The 17,707-nt window shown below is 42.8% G+C and overlaps 3 protein-coding genes across 3 annotated transcripts; 2 read left to right on the forward strand and 1 right to left on the reverse strand.

Moving 5' to 3' along the window:
- Positions 1-794: 794 nt before the first annotated feature.
- LOC123399720 (putative disease resistance protein RGA3) lies at positions 795-5,237 on the forward strand. The gene has a single exon (XM_045094108.1). It carries the CDS (start codon positions 844-846, stop codon positions 5,227-5,229), a length of 4,386 nt encoding a protein of 1,461 aa, XP_044950043.1. The 5' UTR covers positions 795-843; the 3' UTR covers positions 5,230-5,237.
- A 2,850-nt stretch (positions 5,238-8,087) lies between these two features.
- Positions 8,088-8,997, reverse strand: LOC123397468 (protein MIZU-KUSSEI 1-like). Its single transcript, XM_045091994.1, has one exon. The coding sequence runs from the start codon at positions 8,995-8,997 to the stop codon at positions 8,134-8,136; it is 864 nt and encodes a 287-aa protein (XP_044947929.1). The 3' UTR covers positions 8,088-8,133.
- Positions 8,998-12,032: 3,035 nt separating this feature from the next.
- LOC123399722 (aquaporin PIP2-2-like) lies at positions 12,033-12,962 on the forward strand. The gene has a single exon (XM_045094109.1). The coding sequence runs from the start codon at positions 12,057-12,059 to the stop codon at positions 12,897-12,899; it is 843 nt and encodes a 280-aa protein (XP_044950044.1). The 5' UTR covers positions 12,033-12,056; the 3' UTR covers positions 12,900-12,962.
- The last annotated feature ends 4,745 nt before the right edge of the window (positions 12,963-17,707 follow it).

The following is a 17,707-nucleotide window of genomic DNA, read 5'->3' on the forward strand; positions in this document are numbered from 1 at the left end:
AGTTGTGATGCTTTCATTGTTGATGTTCGTTAACACACGATTTGGGTTGACTTTTTGCTTAGGGCACATCTAGATGTGACATAGTTATTACACATCTAAATGATTAAATTAAACATAAAAAAGAAGAAGAAAAATTCCCACATGAGTCTTCATGTAAGATCAATGATATATGATTTAAATGTGCAATACTTCTGTCACGTTTAGATGTGCTTCAGCAAAACTGTTTTGACTATGACTATTACAGTTTCAGTTCAGCAGGGAAGAAATCTAACTATTTGCCAGTCACATTCTGCTGCTAGCTAGCGTTTGCGGAGAGCTTTCTAAAATTCCAGCAACCGGCTTTATTTATGTCCTGCCTGCGTCGAAAATGAAATAAAGCGACTGCTTTAACCAATAAGCATGTTTGTGAAGGGGCACCGCAAATGGATCACATTATTAAGTTGGCATATTCATCCAGCATGGAAAGAGGCACTAATTTGGTTTGTTTACGTAATAATCAGTTGCACTTTAATTATGTACATCACTGCAGATCTCATCCGATCTCATGGACATACTTTAGTTCCATTCATTATTCCTTTTGATAGAATAGTAGTGAGGTTTGTGTCAACTTTAGTTCCATCATCAGTATTCTAATTTGAATGCTTCATTTAGTCCCAAGCAAAGCAAAGCAGGCTTCCTTGTCTCTTCAGACATGAATCAAACGACCAAATACTTCACAAACAAGCGCCTTCCTCGCAGCCCACCAACACCAAACCACCCCGCTTTCTGCTGCTTCCTCTCCATCACTACTCCGGCGCTAGGAGAGGCGGCCGGCGGAGTGTCTGTCTGCAGAGAGAGGGAGAGATGGAGGTGGCTGTCGGCTCGGCGGCCTCGCTCCTGGGCAAGGTGTGGACGACGCTGTCCGATGGCCTGGTGGCGGCGTACGTGGACAGCCTCCAGCTCGGCCAAAACTCGGAGGAGATCAGGGATAAGCTGCTGCACACGCAGGGCCTGCTGCACAACGCCCAGTTGGTGAGCGACGTCCGCCACAACCCTGGCCTGCATCGCTTGCTGGAGAAGCTGAGCAGGGACGCCGACCAGGCCGAGGACCTGCTGGATGAGCTCCACTACTTCCAGATCCATGACAGGCTCCACGCCACCAACCACGCCACCACCCAAACCAGTACTGCTCTCCACGCCGGTACTGCTCTTGGCCACACCCTAACCAGCTTGCTCCACTGCTTTTCTTGCTCCTCCTCTACACCCAAGGTCAAGAGCGATGCTGCTGCTGCTGCCGGTGGTGCACCACGCCGCGTCACAAACACCCTAGGCACCTTACTCCACTGCTTATCTTGCTCCTCCTGTACACCCAAGATCAAGAGGAATGGTGGTGGTGCTGCTGCTGCTGTTGCCGGCGTCGGTGGTGGTGATGCTGTTGCCGGCATCACCACCAACTCCAACTCTGCTACTGTTGATGACAATGTTGATACGCTGCTGCATTTTGACAGAGTGTCCATGTCCAGACAAATCAAGTCCGTGTTACAGGCCATGCAGTCCCACTGTGATTCCGTCTCCAATTTGCTCGGCACCATCCCAACCAACAGCACCCCAGTCGTCCTACGACGGCCTCAGACTGTTTCCATGATTATACAAGATACATTGCATGGCAGGAGAGACACTTTTGAGGAAGCTGTCGACCGGATCACTGATACCATTGGGGCTGCCACCAAGACTGTTTCTGTTCTTCCTATAGTTGGTCCAGGGGGTATTGGAAAGACAACTTTCCTCCAACATCTGTATAACGATGCAAGGACTCAAGAGCATTTCCATGTCAAAGTCTGGGTATGCGTATCCACTGATTTCGATGTGCTTAAGCTAACCAGGGAGATCATTGGCTGCATACCTGCAACTGGAGGAGCAGGAAGCAGCAGCGTTGCAAATGAAACAACCAATCTAGACCAGCTTCAGAGATCCATAGCAGAACGTCTCAAGTCCAAGAGGTTTCTGATTGTCTTGGATGATATATGGAAATGCGACGGTGAGGATCAGTGGAAAACCCTGCTAGCTCCCTTCACAAAGGGGGAAGCCAAAGGAAGCATGCTACTTGTCACAACTCGATTCCCAAAGGTAGCAGACATGGTGAAAACACTTGATCCACTAGAGCTGCGAGGTTTGGAGTCTAATGCTTTCTTCACGTTCTTTGAAGCATGTATATTTGGTGGAGACGACAAGCCTGAGCATTACGAATATGATTTAGCTGGTATTGCACGGAAAATTGCAGACAAGCTAAAGGGTTCCCCCCTCGCAGCCAAAACAGTTGGTAAGCTATTGCACAAGGACCTTTCTCGGGAACATTGGAATGGGGTTCTTGGAAATCATCAGTGGCTAGAGCAGCAAAAAGATGATGATATCATGCCATCCTTAAAGATTAGCTACGATTTCCTCCCTTTTGATCTGAAGAAATCATTTTCCTATTGTGGCCTTTTCCCTGAAGATCATGAGTTTACTTCTTCAGAAATAAATCATTTCTGGGTTTCAACGGGCATCATAGACTCTAAGCACCAAGCCAATAGGGATTACTTGGAAGAACTAGTGGACAATGGTTTTTTTATGAAGAAGAAATCCAATTATTGGGATAATATATACAACCAAATGAAGGAATTTGATTGCTATGTAATGCATGATTTGATGCATGAGCTATCTAGGAGTGTTTCTGCACAAGAATGCCTCAATATAAGTGGCTTAGATTTCAGAGCTGATGCCACCCCACAATCTGTTCGGCACTTGTCTATCAACATAGAAGACAGATATGATGCAAATTTTGAGCAAGAAATGTGTAAACTAAGGGAGAGGATATACATTGCTAATCTGCGGACTTTGATGATTTTTAGAGAATATGAAGAAGAAAGAATCACCAAGCTTTTGAAAGATACCTTCAAGGAAATAAATAGTCTGCGTGTCCTATTTATAGTGGTGAAGTCTGCAGAATCTTTTCCGTATAGGTTCTCAAAACTTATCCACCTCCAGTACCTCAAAATTACTTCATCATTCTACAGTGACAGGGAAATGAGGTTACCTGGTACACTATCAAGATTTTATCACTTGAAATTCTTGGACCTAGATGGTTGGCGTGGGGGTTCTGATTTGCCTGAAGACTTTAGCCACCTTGAGAATTTACTTGATTTCCGTGCTGAAAGTGAACTCCACTCCAATATTCGCAATGTCGGAAAGATGAAGCATCTGCAGGAGCTAAAAAAATTCCATGTTAAGCAGGAGAGCATGGGATTTGAACTGTCAGAACTTGGGGCATTGACAGAGCTTGAAAGAAAACTCATCATACGTGGTCTTGAACACGTGGCGACCATGGAGGAAGCTACCGCAGCCAAACTGATGTTGAAAAGGAGTCTGAAGGAGTTGGGATTACACTGGGACAACTCTAATCGACCAACTACAGATGCTGATATTGTTGATGCCCTTCGACCACACCCTAATCTTAGAGCACTTACAATTGCAAATCATGGTGGTACGATTGGTCCTAGTTGGTTGTGTCTTGACATCTGGTTAAAAAGTTTAGAAACTCTCATTTTAGAAGGCATATCTTGGAGCATCCTTCCGCCCTTTGGGACGCTGCCAAATCTCAAGGGACTCACATTGAAGAAAATTTCTGGAATGCATCAGTTTGGGCTTGGATGTGGTGGCGCTCCAGGCGAATGTTTTATGCGGTTGAAGGAAGTTGAGTTTTATGAGATGCCGGAACTAGCTGAATGGGTTGTGGAACCTAATTGTTATTCCTTCCCAAGTCTTGAAATGATCATATGCATCGATTGTCCCAGACTCTGTGTGATGCCCTTGTCGGAGGTATCGTGCACCAATTTGCGCAGACTTGAAGTTTCTGGGTGCCCCAAGATGTGTCTGCTTTCCATGCCTCACACCTCCACACTGACAGACTTGGTTGTTAAAACAGGTGGAAGAGCTGATCCAGAAACGTTGTTGTCTTATGATGGAAAGAAATTGGTTGTTAGAGGGTATGGCGGTGCTTTGGCCTACCACAATGTGGATAAAGTAGAAGAAATGGATATTGATAATGTATCGCACATATCATTGACACACATTGAAAAGTTTAAATCCCTAACAGAGCTAAGTGTCGGAAGATGCGACGGTTTGTTCCCTGAAGAGCTGGATGGCAGTTTTGTCTTGCGTTCAGTTAAGAGTCTCAAATTAGATATATCTCATCTTAGCAGCAGCAGCAGCAAATCATCATCTTCAAAAGTATTAAACTGTTTCCCAGCTGTTTCTGTGTTGGAGATAGTTGGATATGGAAACCATGACTATGAGGAATGTGTAATGCAGCTCCCATCATCCAGTTCACTGCAGGAACTTACCTTCTCAAAGTGTAGGGGGCTGGTTCTTGTGCCTGTGGAGAAGGAGGCTAATATTGGAGGAGGAATTCAGGAGGGAAACTCATTGCTCCAATCATTAACAATATCTGACTGTCACAAATTGTTCAGTCGGTGGCCCTCCTTGGGCACGGGAGAATCAGCAGATACCATTATTTACCCTTTCCCTGCTTCCCTGAGGGAACTTGATGTTTGGGACGAGCCAAGCATGAAGTCAATGGGTCTGCTCTCAAACCTCACGTCCCTCACCAGGCTAAGGCTAGGTAGGTGCAGTAATTTAACAGTGGACGGATTCAATCCTCTCATCGCAGTCAACCTCACAGAGCTACAAGTGTGTCAGTGCAACACCTTAGCAGCAGATATGCTCTCAGAGGTGGCCTCTCACTCTCACTCTCACTCTCACTCTCACTCTCAGAGGGCCGAATTATTGCCCGCTGAAAGTTACATGTCTAGATTGGAGGTACTCAGCGTGGATGGCATCTATGGATTGCTTGTTGCTCCTATTTGCAACTTCCTCGCCCCGGCGCTCCGCACACTTGAATTCGATTCTGACAGGAGGACGGAAAGCTTGACGGAAGAGCAAGAGAAAGCGCTGCAGCTCCTCACCTCCCTCCAGAATCTAGGTTTTATATATTGCGCGGTTCTTGGGTCCCTTCCTCAAGGGTTACATCGCCTTTCTTCTCTGGAGGAGTTACGTGTGGTTCACTGTCCAAACATCCGATCGATGCCCAAGGAGGGCCTCCCGCTTTCGCTGAGAAAATTCCAAGTGCTGAATGTTGGCAGCGCTGAGATGAAGGAGCAAATTGAGAAAATCAAAAGAACCAGCCCAGATTTATCCGTCGATTATTACTAATAACTATACCCCGGGTAAGACTTCTTGACTCCCTACTTTTGTGTTTTTCTATTTCTGAAGCAAGCTAAGGTTTATTAATTAATTCGCCATCCATATTTCTGACTTGTCAAATCTTACAGAATAGCAGGTTCCACCACTGTTGCACACAAGTTGTCAAACCTGCAAATTAATCAGCAGATGCGATCGAGATAGTAGAACCGATCGACTCTTCATTCTGCAACGCAACGCTTGCTGTCAACTCTTCATTCTGCTACATGCATGCTCCATATTTTTTTGAGAGTCAAATCTGCCGGTTAGTACCTCCACAACCAAATTTCTGATCCTTAATTTATGACTGCATTCATTTCAACCACTTTGACTTTTTCTTATCCATTATGCGCTAAAAAGCCTCAGATTTTTTTCACGGCCCTTATTTTAACGTATTACATTATGAAAATTTACACACTTGTCCATTGTGCCTCCATGTATATCTATATTTTTTTTTCAGGATCTTTGAAAATGTAAAAATATCAAATTTACACACTTAGAAAAATGATATACATGGATAGACTACTTATACGATAAATTAATGAACCATCATAAATTAGGTGAGTCCAAGAAAGCTTGTAAGCTACTCCATCCGTTTCATAAATATAAGACATTTTGAATATTTCAGTATAAACTATATACAAACTAAAATTATTATGTTCTTTAACAGAAATTGTCAAATGATGATGTGCCTCTGTTGATGCATGACAAAGGTCATATGACAATTAAAAGCCCTACGAGAGAGTTCAGTTCGATTCTCCATACTCGATTGAGCGCAAATCACAAGGACGGCTACAAATTGAAGCATGGAAAGAAATAAAGAAGGATCGCAAGCCAGAAGTTGGAGACCATTGGATCTCTCTACTTCATCACGGAGACATAGGTGTTATTCTGTTTTATGACATTTTACCTAGGAGAGAGGACTAGGTCCTATGAAAGAGAAGTTTTTCTGGTTTATATTAACTTGGCACAATTGATTAGGATGATGATTATTATGGTGTTTTTCTGTTTTATGAGATTTTAACTTGACATGATTAAGATGACGATGAGTTGTTAGATGAGTTAGATGACATAATATTTGATTAAAGTGGATGGATGCAAGTGATCGATATATGAAACAGCTAAACCCCTCCTTTCAAAAAAACCAGCGTAAGCAGCTGCTGACGCGTGGCTGTCTTTTAGTCCCGGTTGGTGTCACCGCTCCCCGGCGCGCGCTGCCAGCCACGTGGAAGGACATTAGTCTCGGGTCGTGGCCAACCTGAACTAGGGGGGCTTTAGTCTCAAGTTATTAGTCTCGGTTGGTGACCCGGGACTAAATGGCGTTACCAACCCGGACTAATGCCCGTTTCTGCACTAGTAATAGGGCGCCACCAACAGTCCATCGCACCATGCCGCCACCTCCCGCTTCCAATCCTTCCTTCAATCCATGGCGCCGTCGTCGCCGTCAAAGAGGTCGCCATCCAAGGACATCGATCGTCGGGGACCGAGCCAAACCTTGCGGGGATGCGTCCTCTGCTCTCTCCCCAATCCCGGCACGTGCTCCCCCGCCTCCTCCTCCTCTGCTCCCAGGTATGCATAGACATTCACGGACCTCACCTTCCCCTCCCGAGCAGGCAGCCTCTCCCCAGCGAGGAACACTAGCCAGCCAGCCACGGCGGCGGATCCCTCGGGCCTGGCCGCCGCGATGATATTTGTAGCAAGGGGAGACTGAAGAACATGTTGATCTGGTTCCATGTGGTAGCCAAGAGCAGGAGCATCTGTCCTGTGATCAGAAGTTGGCTCCTCAAGGCTTCATCAGGCCGAGGCCAAGAATGGCTATGTAGAACATGACCATGAAGAATGGCGTTTGTGCCTTTGTTTGCTGGCCGGCTGCTCATATTCTAGTGGGAGCGGCTGCCTTATGTTGAGCTATGTGGCTTACCAGAAATGATATAGTTTTTAATAAAATACGTACTCCTTCTCCTGTGCAGGTTGTTAATGTATGTTCACAATGGATCTGTACTTGGTCTACCCTGCAGCGGCCGGAGGATAGGGACCTTTTTACGATGGCGTTTTCGGGCTGGAGCGTACGTCTAGCGAGGTTTTCTACAACCATGGATGAATGTCTGATCTTCAGATATGATCTGTCACGCCTTAGGCTGGTTTACTTTGTTTCAAGTTTCCCTGGCTGCTATTCGCCGTCATATTTTTTGTTTTTTTGACTGTTTGGCTGTGTGTATCTGTCGATGCAGAGATCGAATTTTTTATTTAATACAATTGTATCAACTCGATAATTTAGTTCAATAAAATACCCTTTATAGAAAAAGAAAACTACTACTAGGATAAGTAAAAGGAGAGCTCATCAGCATTCACGAGCATTCCTAGACATCCATAGCCTGCATGCATTTGCATGCATGTGCAAACCCATAGGATGTGAATCGTATGTTAGGGTGTGTTTGGTTGAAAAACGAGGTGAAATGTAATGGAATGATTTCATGACATTGACATTCCATTCCACGAGGTTACCTTCCTATGTTTGGTATATACAACTAGCTTATAGCTTAGCTTTACTTCTTTCAACGAGGTATATACATGGGTTGTGCAGGATCATTTGCATTATATAATTGGGTAAGAATAAATAAATTAAAAATCTAATCAAAATGTAAGCACGAGCATTTGCATTTGCGTAGCAGCATGCATGCATTTTAGCAGGGCCACATCACCCCATCACGGTTTAATTAGTTTAGGTCTCATAGCCTGACGAAGAAGACGGCGAGCTCCGGGCCGGTTCCGGTGCCGGTGCCGCCGCCCTGCTGTGGCGCCACCATGTAGAGCGACTCCGAGTCCCACGACCATCACCCATCACGTACATCACCCCATCACGGTTTAGTTTAGGTCTCATAGCCTGACGAAGAAGACGGCGAGCTCCGGGCCGGTGCCGGTGCCGCCGCCCTGCTGTGGCCCCACCATGTAGAGCGACTCCGAGTCCCACGACCCCACCAAGTGCTCGAAGCAGCCGCGCATGTACGCCACCTCGTCGTCCCCACCTCCACCTCCGGCTGCAGCTCCAGCGGGGACCGGGACCGGGAGCACGCCGGCGCCCATGGACACCGCCCGCAGCGTCTCCATGACCGTGAGGTCGTAGTCCGTCGCCTCCCGCCGCACCGCGTACCCGGTCTTCCTCCCGTTGCAGAACATGGTCCACGCCGCCTCCTCCAGCAGCGGCGCGCGCTTACTAGGCCCCTCTCCGGCTCCGCGGCGTCGCTCGGTCTCCAGCACGATGCGCGCGCCGGCGGGGTTGCCGAGCTCGCGGAGCAGCGCGTGCGTCTGGAGCGCCAGCTCCACCACCAGGCTCGGCAGGCTCCGGGGCGTCTCCTGCAGCGCCAGGGCGACGCGGCCCTTGCGCCGGCCGAACAGCGTGCCCGTCACGCGCCGGCACGGCCGCCTCCCGCCGCCCGACGCCACGTGCCTCGACATGAGGTGGGACTGGGACTGGGACTGGGAGGTGGACGCCGCAGCGGTCTCGCTCTCGCGCGCCGTCTTCCCGCAGCGTGGCGCCAGGATGGGGAGCGCGCGGCGGAGCTTCTGGAAGAGCTGCGCCGGGCTAATGCGTCCGGACCGGGTCTTCCGCGACGGCGCCTCGAGCGTGTGGCCAGCTGGGGCGTTCCCAGCATCATCGGTAGACGTTCGGGTGGTGCCGGAGGAAGCCACGCTGCTGCTGGTCCGGCTTTGCGGGCCGTCGACGACGTTGGGGAAGCCCATCGGCCGGAGACGGAGAGGAATGAATGGGTACGGTGTTGTTTGTGGTGGTGTGACAAATTAAGGTCGTTACGGCGGTTAGGGTTGCTGGGTCGTCCTGCTCCCACCCATTTTTGGGCTTCCATCCCATCATACAAAAAAAACTATAATTTGATTGGATTAAATGAAAAAGAAAACGTGCATCTGCATACATAACCATGCATGAACTCCCGATCGATCGATCTACGTACTTGTGATAAAAAATAAAAATAAAAACCATGCATGCGTAATTTCGTTGCATATAAACCACTTAATTACTCATTGGTGGGTTCAACGGTTTTGAAGAACCCCATCACATGATCAGAACGGGATCACACTATATATACAACAACATCCAAGAGAATTAAGTGTGATTCCCAACACCCAAGAAAAAGGGCTTATGTACATGACTGGTCTTGAACACCCAACAGCTGCTAGCCTAGCCTAGCCTAGCCCGCTCTCTCTTCGTCCTCACGCTCGGCTCGATTCCCATCGTCGCCGCCGCCGATAGTGCATGCAGATTCCCAGTTACATGGAGGCATGGAGCACTTCTTTGGTGTTCCGTAATTTGATCCCCCGCAAAAAAAAGAAGAAGTACGCTGTTTTTATTTTTTATTTTTTATAGAGACTTTGTCAAAAGCAGTTACATGCATGGAGGCATGGCGCACTTCTTTGGTTCATCGTAGCTGCCAACAATTTCTTTCGTAAATTTAATATATATAGATTTCCTTTTCATTCTAAACAAAACTAAACTATGTTAAATTAAGACGTACGTGCCGCCGGCCGGGTTACTTACCGGCGAAGAAACAATCTTTTCCCTTCTACTGTATACGTATATCTTTCCATGCATATGTACTACTCCCTCCGTTCCAAAATATAAGACCTTTTACGGATTTTCATTAGAAGACTACATACGGAGCAAAATGAGTGAATCTATACTCTAAAATATGTCTATGTACATCCGTATGTAGTTTATAGTGCAATCTCTAAAATGTCTTATATTTAGGAACGGAGGGAGTAGACTAGAGTATAGAGTATATATGTTTGTTCATGCATGCATGTGTGCGTCCATCTATCTCGTTCAATTAATTTTGTTTTCTTTGTTGACGTATAACAGCTCGACGGCATTATTGGCCCGGCCCTCACGTATTCATGCATGCTTGTCTGTTTTCCTTAATGGATAAGCAACACAACTTGAGGGCTCTTTTGATTTAAAAGAATTTTATAAGATCTTTTAAGTATTCTAATTCTTAGAAAGTTTTTCTACGTTGGTTCTTTGATTTATAAGATTGGATTCCATACAACATTTTCCTATGTAATCTTTTTACTATATTTCATAAAAAAAAAATCTAACATCTACTTGAACCTCTTTTCATATTTTCTTTGTTTTCGGATATGCCACCCCAAACTTATACTTTTTCTATTCCTGTATTTTTAGAATCTTGTGAATCAAAAAGGGCCTAAGTTTTTTAAACAAGAAGAACAATTTATGTCAATTGAGATAGATGCTCGCAAAAAAATGTTAATTAAGATACTATCCCCTCCGTTTCTAAATATAAGTACTTTTAAAGATTTCTCTAACGAACTACATACGGATATATATAGACATATTTTAAAATATAGATTAATTCATTTTGTTTTTTTATATAGATCCTATTAAAATCTCTAAAAATACTTATATTTAGAAATGAAGGGAGTAGATAGCTAGCATGGGCATGCATGCAAGAATTGCCAAAGCAAAGCAAGCATGCATGGGTATCCAACCTTGTGCGTGTGAACGTGCATGCATGCATATGTGTGCAGCTGGCTTATGAAAAGTCGACCGAAGATTCAAACAACCAAATGAAAAGCAGTCGAGATGCCCTTCTTTCTTTCTTTCTTCAAGCCATCTTTAAGATTCCTTTTCAGCGCTTACCCTTTAATCTCCTTTTTTTCCCTCTCTCTCTCTCTCTCTCCTTATCTTCGTATAAGAAATTGGAAAGGCACTTCATCGAAGATGGGCTTCTTACGATATTTTATTATTGTTGCAAAGCATTTGTATTAATTTCACATGTTACTTTAACAATTGCTTGGTACCTTTCAGAAGAAAAACTGTTTGCTACAACTTTTAATTGTTATAGTCATAGCACTGCAAAAAAACTATTGTGCACATATTACTGACTAGGTAGAACAAGTGGTCAGACTTTAGCAACACAGATTCTACGGCCCATGTCAAAGAAGAAGAAGAAAAAAATAAGTGTCTAAGGCTCAGCTTTGTGCTTGTCCGATTAATTGAGTTATGCCGAATATATTTTAAAATCTAGAGTGGAAAGATGATAGCAGCAGAGAAAATTGGTTAAACAGGTGATAATATATATGTTGAGCGAGTGTTGAAGCCTCATTTAGCCATGACTCCGCGATCCCACTATATATATATATATATATATATATATATATATATATATATATATATATATATATATATATATATCTCAACATCCCAAAAATTCCATAGAGAGTAAGCACATGTTTATAAGAGGCTTTTGCCCTAAATCATTAATTATAGTATCCATAGATACACAAATGCGAGACTAATAAACCCAACAAATTTTCTCTTGTCATGTCGGTTTGTCCCTCAACCACGACCGGTTGTTAAACTATTAATTAATTAGTTGGCCGAGAGTAATTTGTATCCAGAAATTCGGACTCTCTTTCAAAAAAAAAAAAAAAAAATCGGACTCGGACACCACTTGGTTGTTAAGCTAGCTAGTGGAATCCATTGGGATGTCATCAAATGGGACAATTAAATCAGCTTAGTATTCTCCTGAACAAAAATGGAGCCTGAATCTCTGGCTTTACCCGGCCGTAAGATCAAGCTCACACTAGCTAGGAAAAAAAAAACTGGTTGGTTGGTCACTTGAGATGGTGTTCATACCTAATTACACCGACAAAAAGCATATGCATAGCCATAGCATACCTGCCTGTAAGTATATATACATGCATCTAAGCCTGTGAACGAACATCGATCAAGCAGCATCATCATATCGCCATCTCCATCGATCGACATGGTGCCCAACAACAACACCGTCGACAAGGACTACCGTGACCCTCGCCCGGCGCCGCTCATCAACGCCGGCGAGCTGGGCAAGTGGTCACTCTGGCGCGCCGTCATCGCCGAGTTCACCGCCACGCTCCTCTTCGTCTACGTCACCGTCGCCACCGTCATCGGCCACAAGCGCCAGACGGACGGCACCGTCGGCTGCGGCGGCGCGGGCATCCTCGGCATCGCGTGGGCCTTCGGCGGCATGATCTTCGTCCTCGTCTACTGCACCGCCGGCGTCTCCGGCGGCCACATCAACCCCGCCGTCACCTTCGGCCTCCTGCTGGCCCGCAAGGTGTCCCTCGTCCGCGCGCTGCTCTACATGGTCGCCCAGTGCCTCGGCGCCATGTGCGGCGCCGGCCTCGTCAGGGCCGTGCACGGCGCCCAGTACGCGCGCCACGGTGGGGGCGCCAACGAGCTCGCCCCGGGATACTCCAAGGTCGCCGGGCTCGTCGCCGAGATCGTGGGCACCTTCGTGCTCGTCTACACCGTGTTCGCCGCCACCGACCCCAAGCGCAAGGCGAGGGACTCCCACGTGCCCGTGCTGGCGCCGCTGCCCATCGGGTTCGCGGTGCTCATGGTTCACCTGGCCACCATCCCCATCACCGGCACCGGGATCAACCCGGCCAGGAGCCTCGGGGCCGCGGTGGTGTACAACAAGAAGAAGGCGTGGGACGAGCAGTGGATCTTCTGGGTGGGGCCCTTCATCGGGGCCGGCATCGCCATGGTGTACCACCAGTACATCATCAGGGGCGGGGCAGGCAAGGCATTAGCCTCCTTCCGCCACAACTACATCGATACCGCCTAGCTAATATATATATACTCCATATAACTGGTGGAGTAATATATAAGAGATACTAATTTATTTCCACCATTCATTCGTCTTGATTGAAAATTCATTCTCTGTGTTTTGTTTTTGTTTCAATAAAAACAAATATATAGGTGCACTATATATTCACCTTCTTCTGTGTGTTTTGTTTTTGTTTCAATAATAATAAATCGTACGTTCTCTAGCTAGTTTTTGTCATGCACGTTTGGTGTTGTAGTTTTTTTCTTTTTCTTTGCAGGATTTAATTTGGTGTTGAAACATAATTACATTACAAAGTTGATTGCGATGTACTCCTATGCTGTTTGTGTTGTATCGTGTCGTGGGTCAGTCATATTCCTTGTAAATGTGTGTGAATTAATTGCTGTTAGTTCATTGCCAGTCGGTCCTCGTCTTCTCTTGAACACCATATCCTTTTTTTCCGTATCTTTTGTTCATTTTCTTTTAAATTTAAATGATACAAAAAAGGCAAGCTCGAGGAGCACATTGCAAGTTTTTTTAGTTTCACAACTGTAAAGATGTCAGGAAGGCAGAATTGCAAGGTTCTCAAGGGGGAACGGCAACCGCAAATTTTCAAAGATAGGTCTAGCTGAGTTTCATTTCAACAAAACCGTTTTGAATAAGTGACACCGTCTTTTCAACGTAAGTAATTTTTTACGAACATGCATGTGAAAAATTCATTTTATGCACTATAAATGTTTGTTTTCCTGTTTACCATTTTAAAATAATTTGTTGGATTTAAAAAGATGTGTGGTACAAAATTTCTTTTAGCTTGACCTTTTGTTTCCCTGTGGTGTGGTGGTGGTTGCAAAGTTGTGATGTACGTTACGTTGTGTTGTGTCGAGATGCATGCTATACCTCACCGGTTGCCAGTAACACGGGCATGCAACCGCCGGTCAAAGCTGTGAGAAGGAGGAGCCATCGTCATACTCATACATGCCGCGCGCATTACAAAGGCTAGTCGAGATCCAGAGAGTCGGCAATTTATTGATTAAGTAATTAATAAAGTCATACAAGGTCTTCCGGATACAATCCGAAACACACACAACCAAACTAGGAGTAGTAGAATGCTTAATTATCAGACAATGGGCAACTAGATTAATTAATTAGAATGCTTCAAGGTTGAACAAGTAAAATGCATGTCTGCTTATATATATATATATATATATATATATATATATATATATATATATATATATATATATATATATATATATATATATATATATATATATATATATATATATATATATATATATATATATGATATATCCATAACCACATAGCCCACTTCAGATCGATCCCGGATATTAATTAGAATCAATCCGTTGCATCAAAGAAAGGCAATCTGATGAGATCGACAGACTTGTGCAGTGGAAAATGTGTGAAAGGATGCATGCAGTGGGGTGGGCTCCGACTACCTTTATTACATGGCAAGTAAGCAAGCAAGCGAGGCCCGATTCCAATACCTTTTCCAAATGAGCAATGCTACACTCACACAATATTACTACATGCATGCGTTTTATGGAGTACTATTGAATTGAAACGCTGTGATTGGGTTAGGGTGGATAGACCTGGGCGTTCGGGTATTTTGGTTATTTCAGTTAGGGTAGTTCGGTTTATGGGTAATTCGGGTATTCGAAAATGGGAACCTAATTTGTTTCTATCAAAAAAAATACCCGAACCAAAATTACTGAAAATTTCGGATCGGATAATTCGGGTACCCAAAATATTCGGAGCACACATCAACTTTTGATATGAATAACTCGGATAGTATGAGTATTTTTGATAATATGGGTATTTTAGTTAGTATATAGTATGGGTAACAAGTTAGTGTAATAATAGCATGTAAATTTTGGACAGTATGAATAATTTGGGTAGTATGGGTATTTCGGGTTTTCCAGACTAGAACCCGAACCCTAACCCGAAAACCGAATAGTCAAGAAATAAGAACCGAACCCTTACCCAATACCCAAATTACTTGACAATTCGGGTTATTCGGTTCGGTTCGGGTTCGGGTTCGGGTAGCGGGTTTGGATACACAAACGTTCAGGTTGAGATAGAACAGCCCTATCCACCTGAAAATCAAGGGGGATGCAGAGGATTAAGGGAAGGCTCACCCCGTAAAAGGCCTGTGGATGTTTGGATTATCGTTCCCAAATACTACTGTAGGGTTTACAGTGAGTAAAGATAAAGGATGAAGGCGGTTCTGGTTTGACAACATATCCTTTTTTTTTCTTTTTTGAAATTGACAACATATCCTTTGGTGTGACAATTTTATGGCCGAGGTGCACATTTAGTATCCCATCTATTCAGAAATAGAAGACGTTTAAGAGACTTGTGAGGAAGTACCTTTTATCAACAAAATACCATTTTTTTTATGTTTTCCCTCATAGGTGTGCAAGTCCTAGGACCATTTCCACAATAATGTCAACAATTTGGGTATGCTTCTATTTCTGAGATGTCTATCTCTGAGCTCTCTGCTTCTAATTCGGGGCTGGGTCCTGAGAGAACCGAAGAGTTGGGTCAATCCACAGTCCCTTGCAAGATGAAAAAAATAATTCCTCTAGGGGTGGTCTCCCCTTGTAAGCGCGCAACGCAATGGCCCCGGCCGGTTCTGGATTAGAAAACGTTAATACTGCTCCCTTTAATTTGTGCTCAATTAGAAAACGTTAATTGCCAGTTGTGTGTTGGCAAAATTTGTTTGTTCACTCCGCGCTGAAGTTGACAAACAAATTTTGCCACTCACTCATTCAGCGCGGAGTGAACAACTCATTTGAGGAATTAAGGATGCTTATTTCCACCGGGTAAATCTAAATGCTTGTTCTGGGTGCGTTATGTTGCCTCCAGCTAAAACTCATTTGAGGAATTAAGGAATTAAGGAATTTAGCGTGTTTTGTTGCTCCTAGCAGGGGGTCGCTCCCAGGCACACCCACACCAAGGGGGGGCGTCCGACTGGGCCGGCCCAACTTTTTCCCTTTTAGCTGTTTTCTGTTTCTTTTTTTTTGATAATTTTTTAGCTGTTTTTGTTTCTTTTGTCGCTTTCTGCTTATTTGTTCCTTTTCCTTTTTAGCTGTTTTCTTCCTATTTTCTTATTTTTCATTTTTATCAAAACGAACAAACATTAAATTTGTGAATCATTTTCTAAGAACATGAATATTTTTTAAATTTAAAGGACGGACATTTTTTGAATAATGAGAACAAATTTAAAGGACGGGCATTTTTTGAATAATGAGAACAAATTTTAAAAAAACAAATCAAAAATCCTAAGCAAATTTGGGACCACAATTTTTTAAAGCACAAACATTTTATGAATCTCGAGAACAAAATTTTGAAACGGAGAACAATTTTGAAAAACCCAAACAAATTTGGAAGCATGAACAATTTTCTAAAAGCACGAATATTTTTTTAATCTTGAGAACAAATTTAGAAAACCAGCACAATTTTGTAAAATACCAAACAAATTCATAAATGTGAACAGTTTTTGAAAATTCGAACAATTTTTGAATCTTAAGAAAATATTTCAAAACACAAAACCATGTTTTGAAAAACATTTTAAGAAATCTAGAACATTTTTGTCAAAAGAAAATAATTATTTGAATTTGAATTTGAAGAAATTTTTTTGAAAATCCCGAACATTTTCTGAAAATCCAGCACATTTTTGGTAAAAAGAACCAAAATTTTGCGAATTTGAAGAACATTTTCTGAAAATCCAGCAAATTTTTGGTAAAAAGAACCAACATTTTGCGAATTTGAAGAACATTTTCTGAAAATCCAGCACATTTTTTGTAAAAAGAACCAACATTTTGCGAATTTGAAGAACATTTTATGAAAATCCAGCACATTTTATGAAAATACAAAACATTTTTGAAAATCCATGATATTTTTTTTAAAAAAGCTGAAATTTTTTCCTTTCTTTTCAAAAAATCTTGAACAAATATGGAAGCACGAATAAATTTTTAAAGCAGGAACATATTTTGAATCGTGAGAACAACATTTTGAAATAGAGAACAATTTTGAAAAATCCCAAACAAATTTGGAAGCATGAATAACTTTTTAAAGCAGGAACATTTTTTGAATCGTGAGAACAACATTTTGAAATAGAGAACAATTTTGAAAAACCCCAAACAAAATTGAAAGCACTCAGAAAATTTTAAAGCGCAAACAGTTTTTGAATTTGAAGAAAAAAATTTGAAACTGAGATTTATTTTTGAAAATCGTGAACAAATTTGGAAGCACAATTTTTTTTAAAGCAGAAACTTTTTTAAATATTCAAAACAGAATTTTGAAAAGAGAACAATTTTGGAAAACCTGAATAAATTTGAAAGCACGAATAAATTTTTGAAGCACAGATATTATCTAGATTTTAAGAAAAGTTTTGAAACCGATAACAATTTTAAAAAATCCTGAACCAATTTGGAAGCGCGAACAATTTTTTAAAGCCCAAACTGTTTCGAATTTTTAGAACAAAATTTTGTAAAGGAGAACAATTTTGAAAAATCCTGAACATATTTGTAAGCGCGAACAATTTTGAATATTTTTTAAAACGAAAAACTATTTGTTAAAGCTTAAACATAGTTTGATTCTCGAGAACAAATGTTGAAAGCACGAACATTTTTTGAAGTTTTATACGTTTTTATAAAATGGCAACTATTTAAAATTTAGAACATTTTTCTTAAAAGAAAAATATTTTTGAATTTCAAGATTTTTTTTGGAAATCCCGAATATGTTTTGAAAATACAGAAAATTTCTTAAAATTCTATAATTTTTTAATAGTTTGGAGAACAATT

This window comes from Hordeum vulgare, chromosome 5H, assembly GCF_904849725.1.
Source record: "Hordeum vulgare subsp. vulgare chromosome 5H, MorexV3_pseudomolecules_assembly, whole genome shotgun sequence".
Taxonomy (NCBI): Eukaryota; Viridiplantae; Streptophyta; class Magnoliopsida; order Poales; family Poaceae; genus Hordeum; species Hordeum vulgare.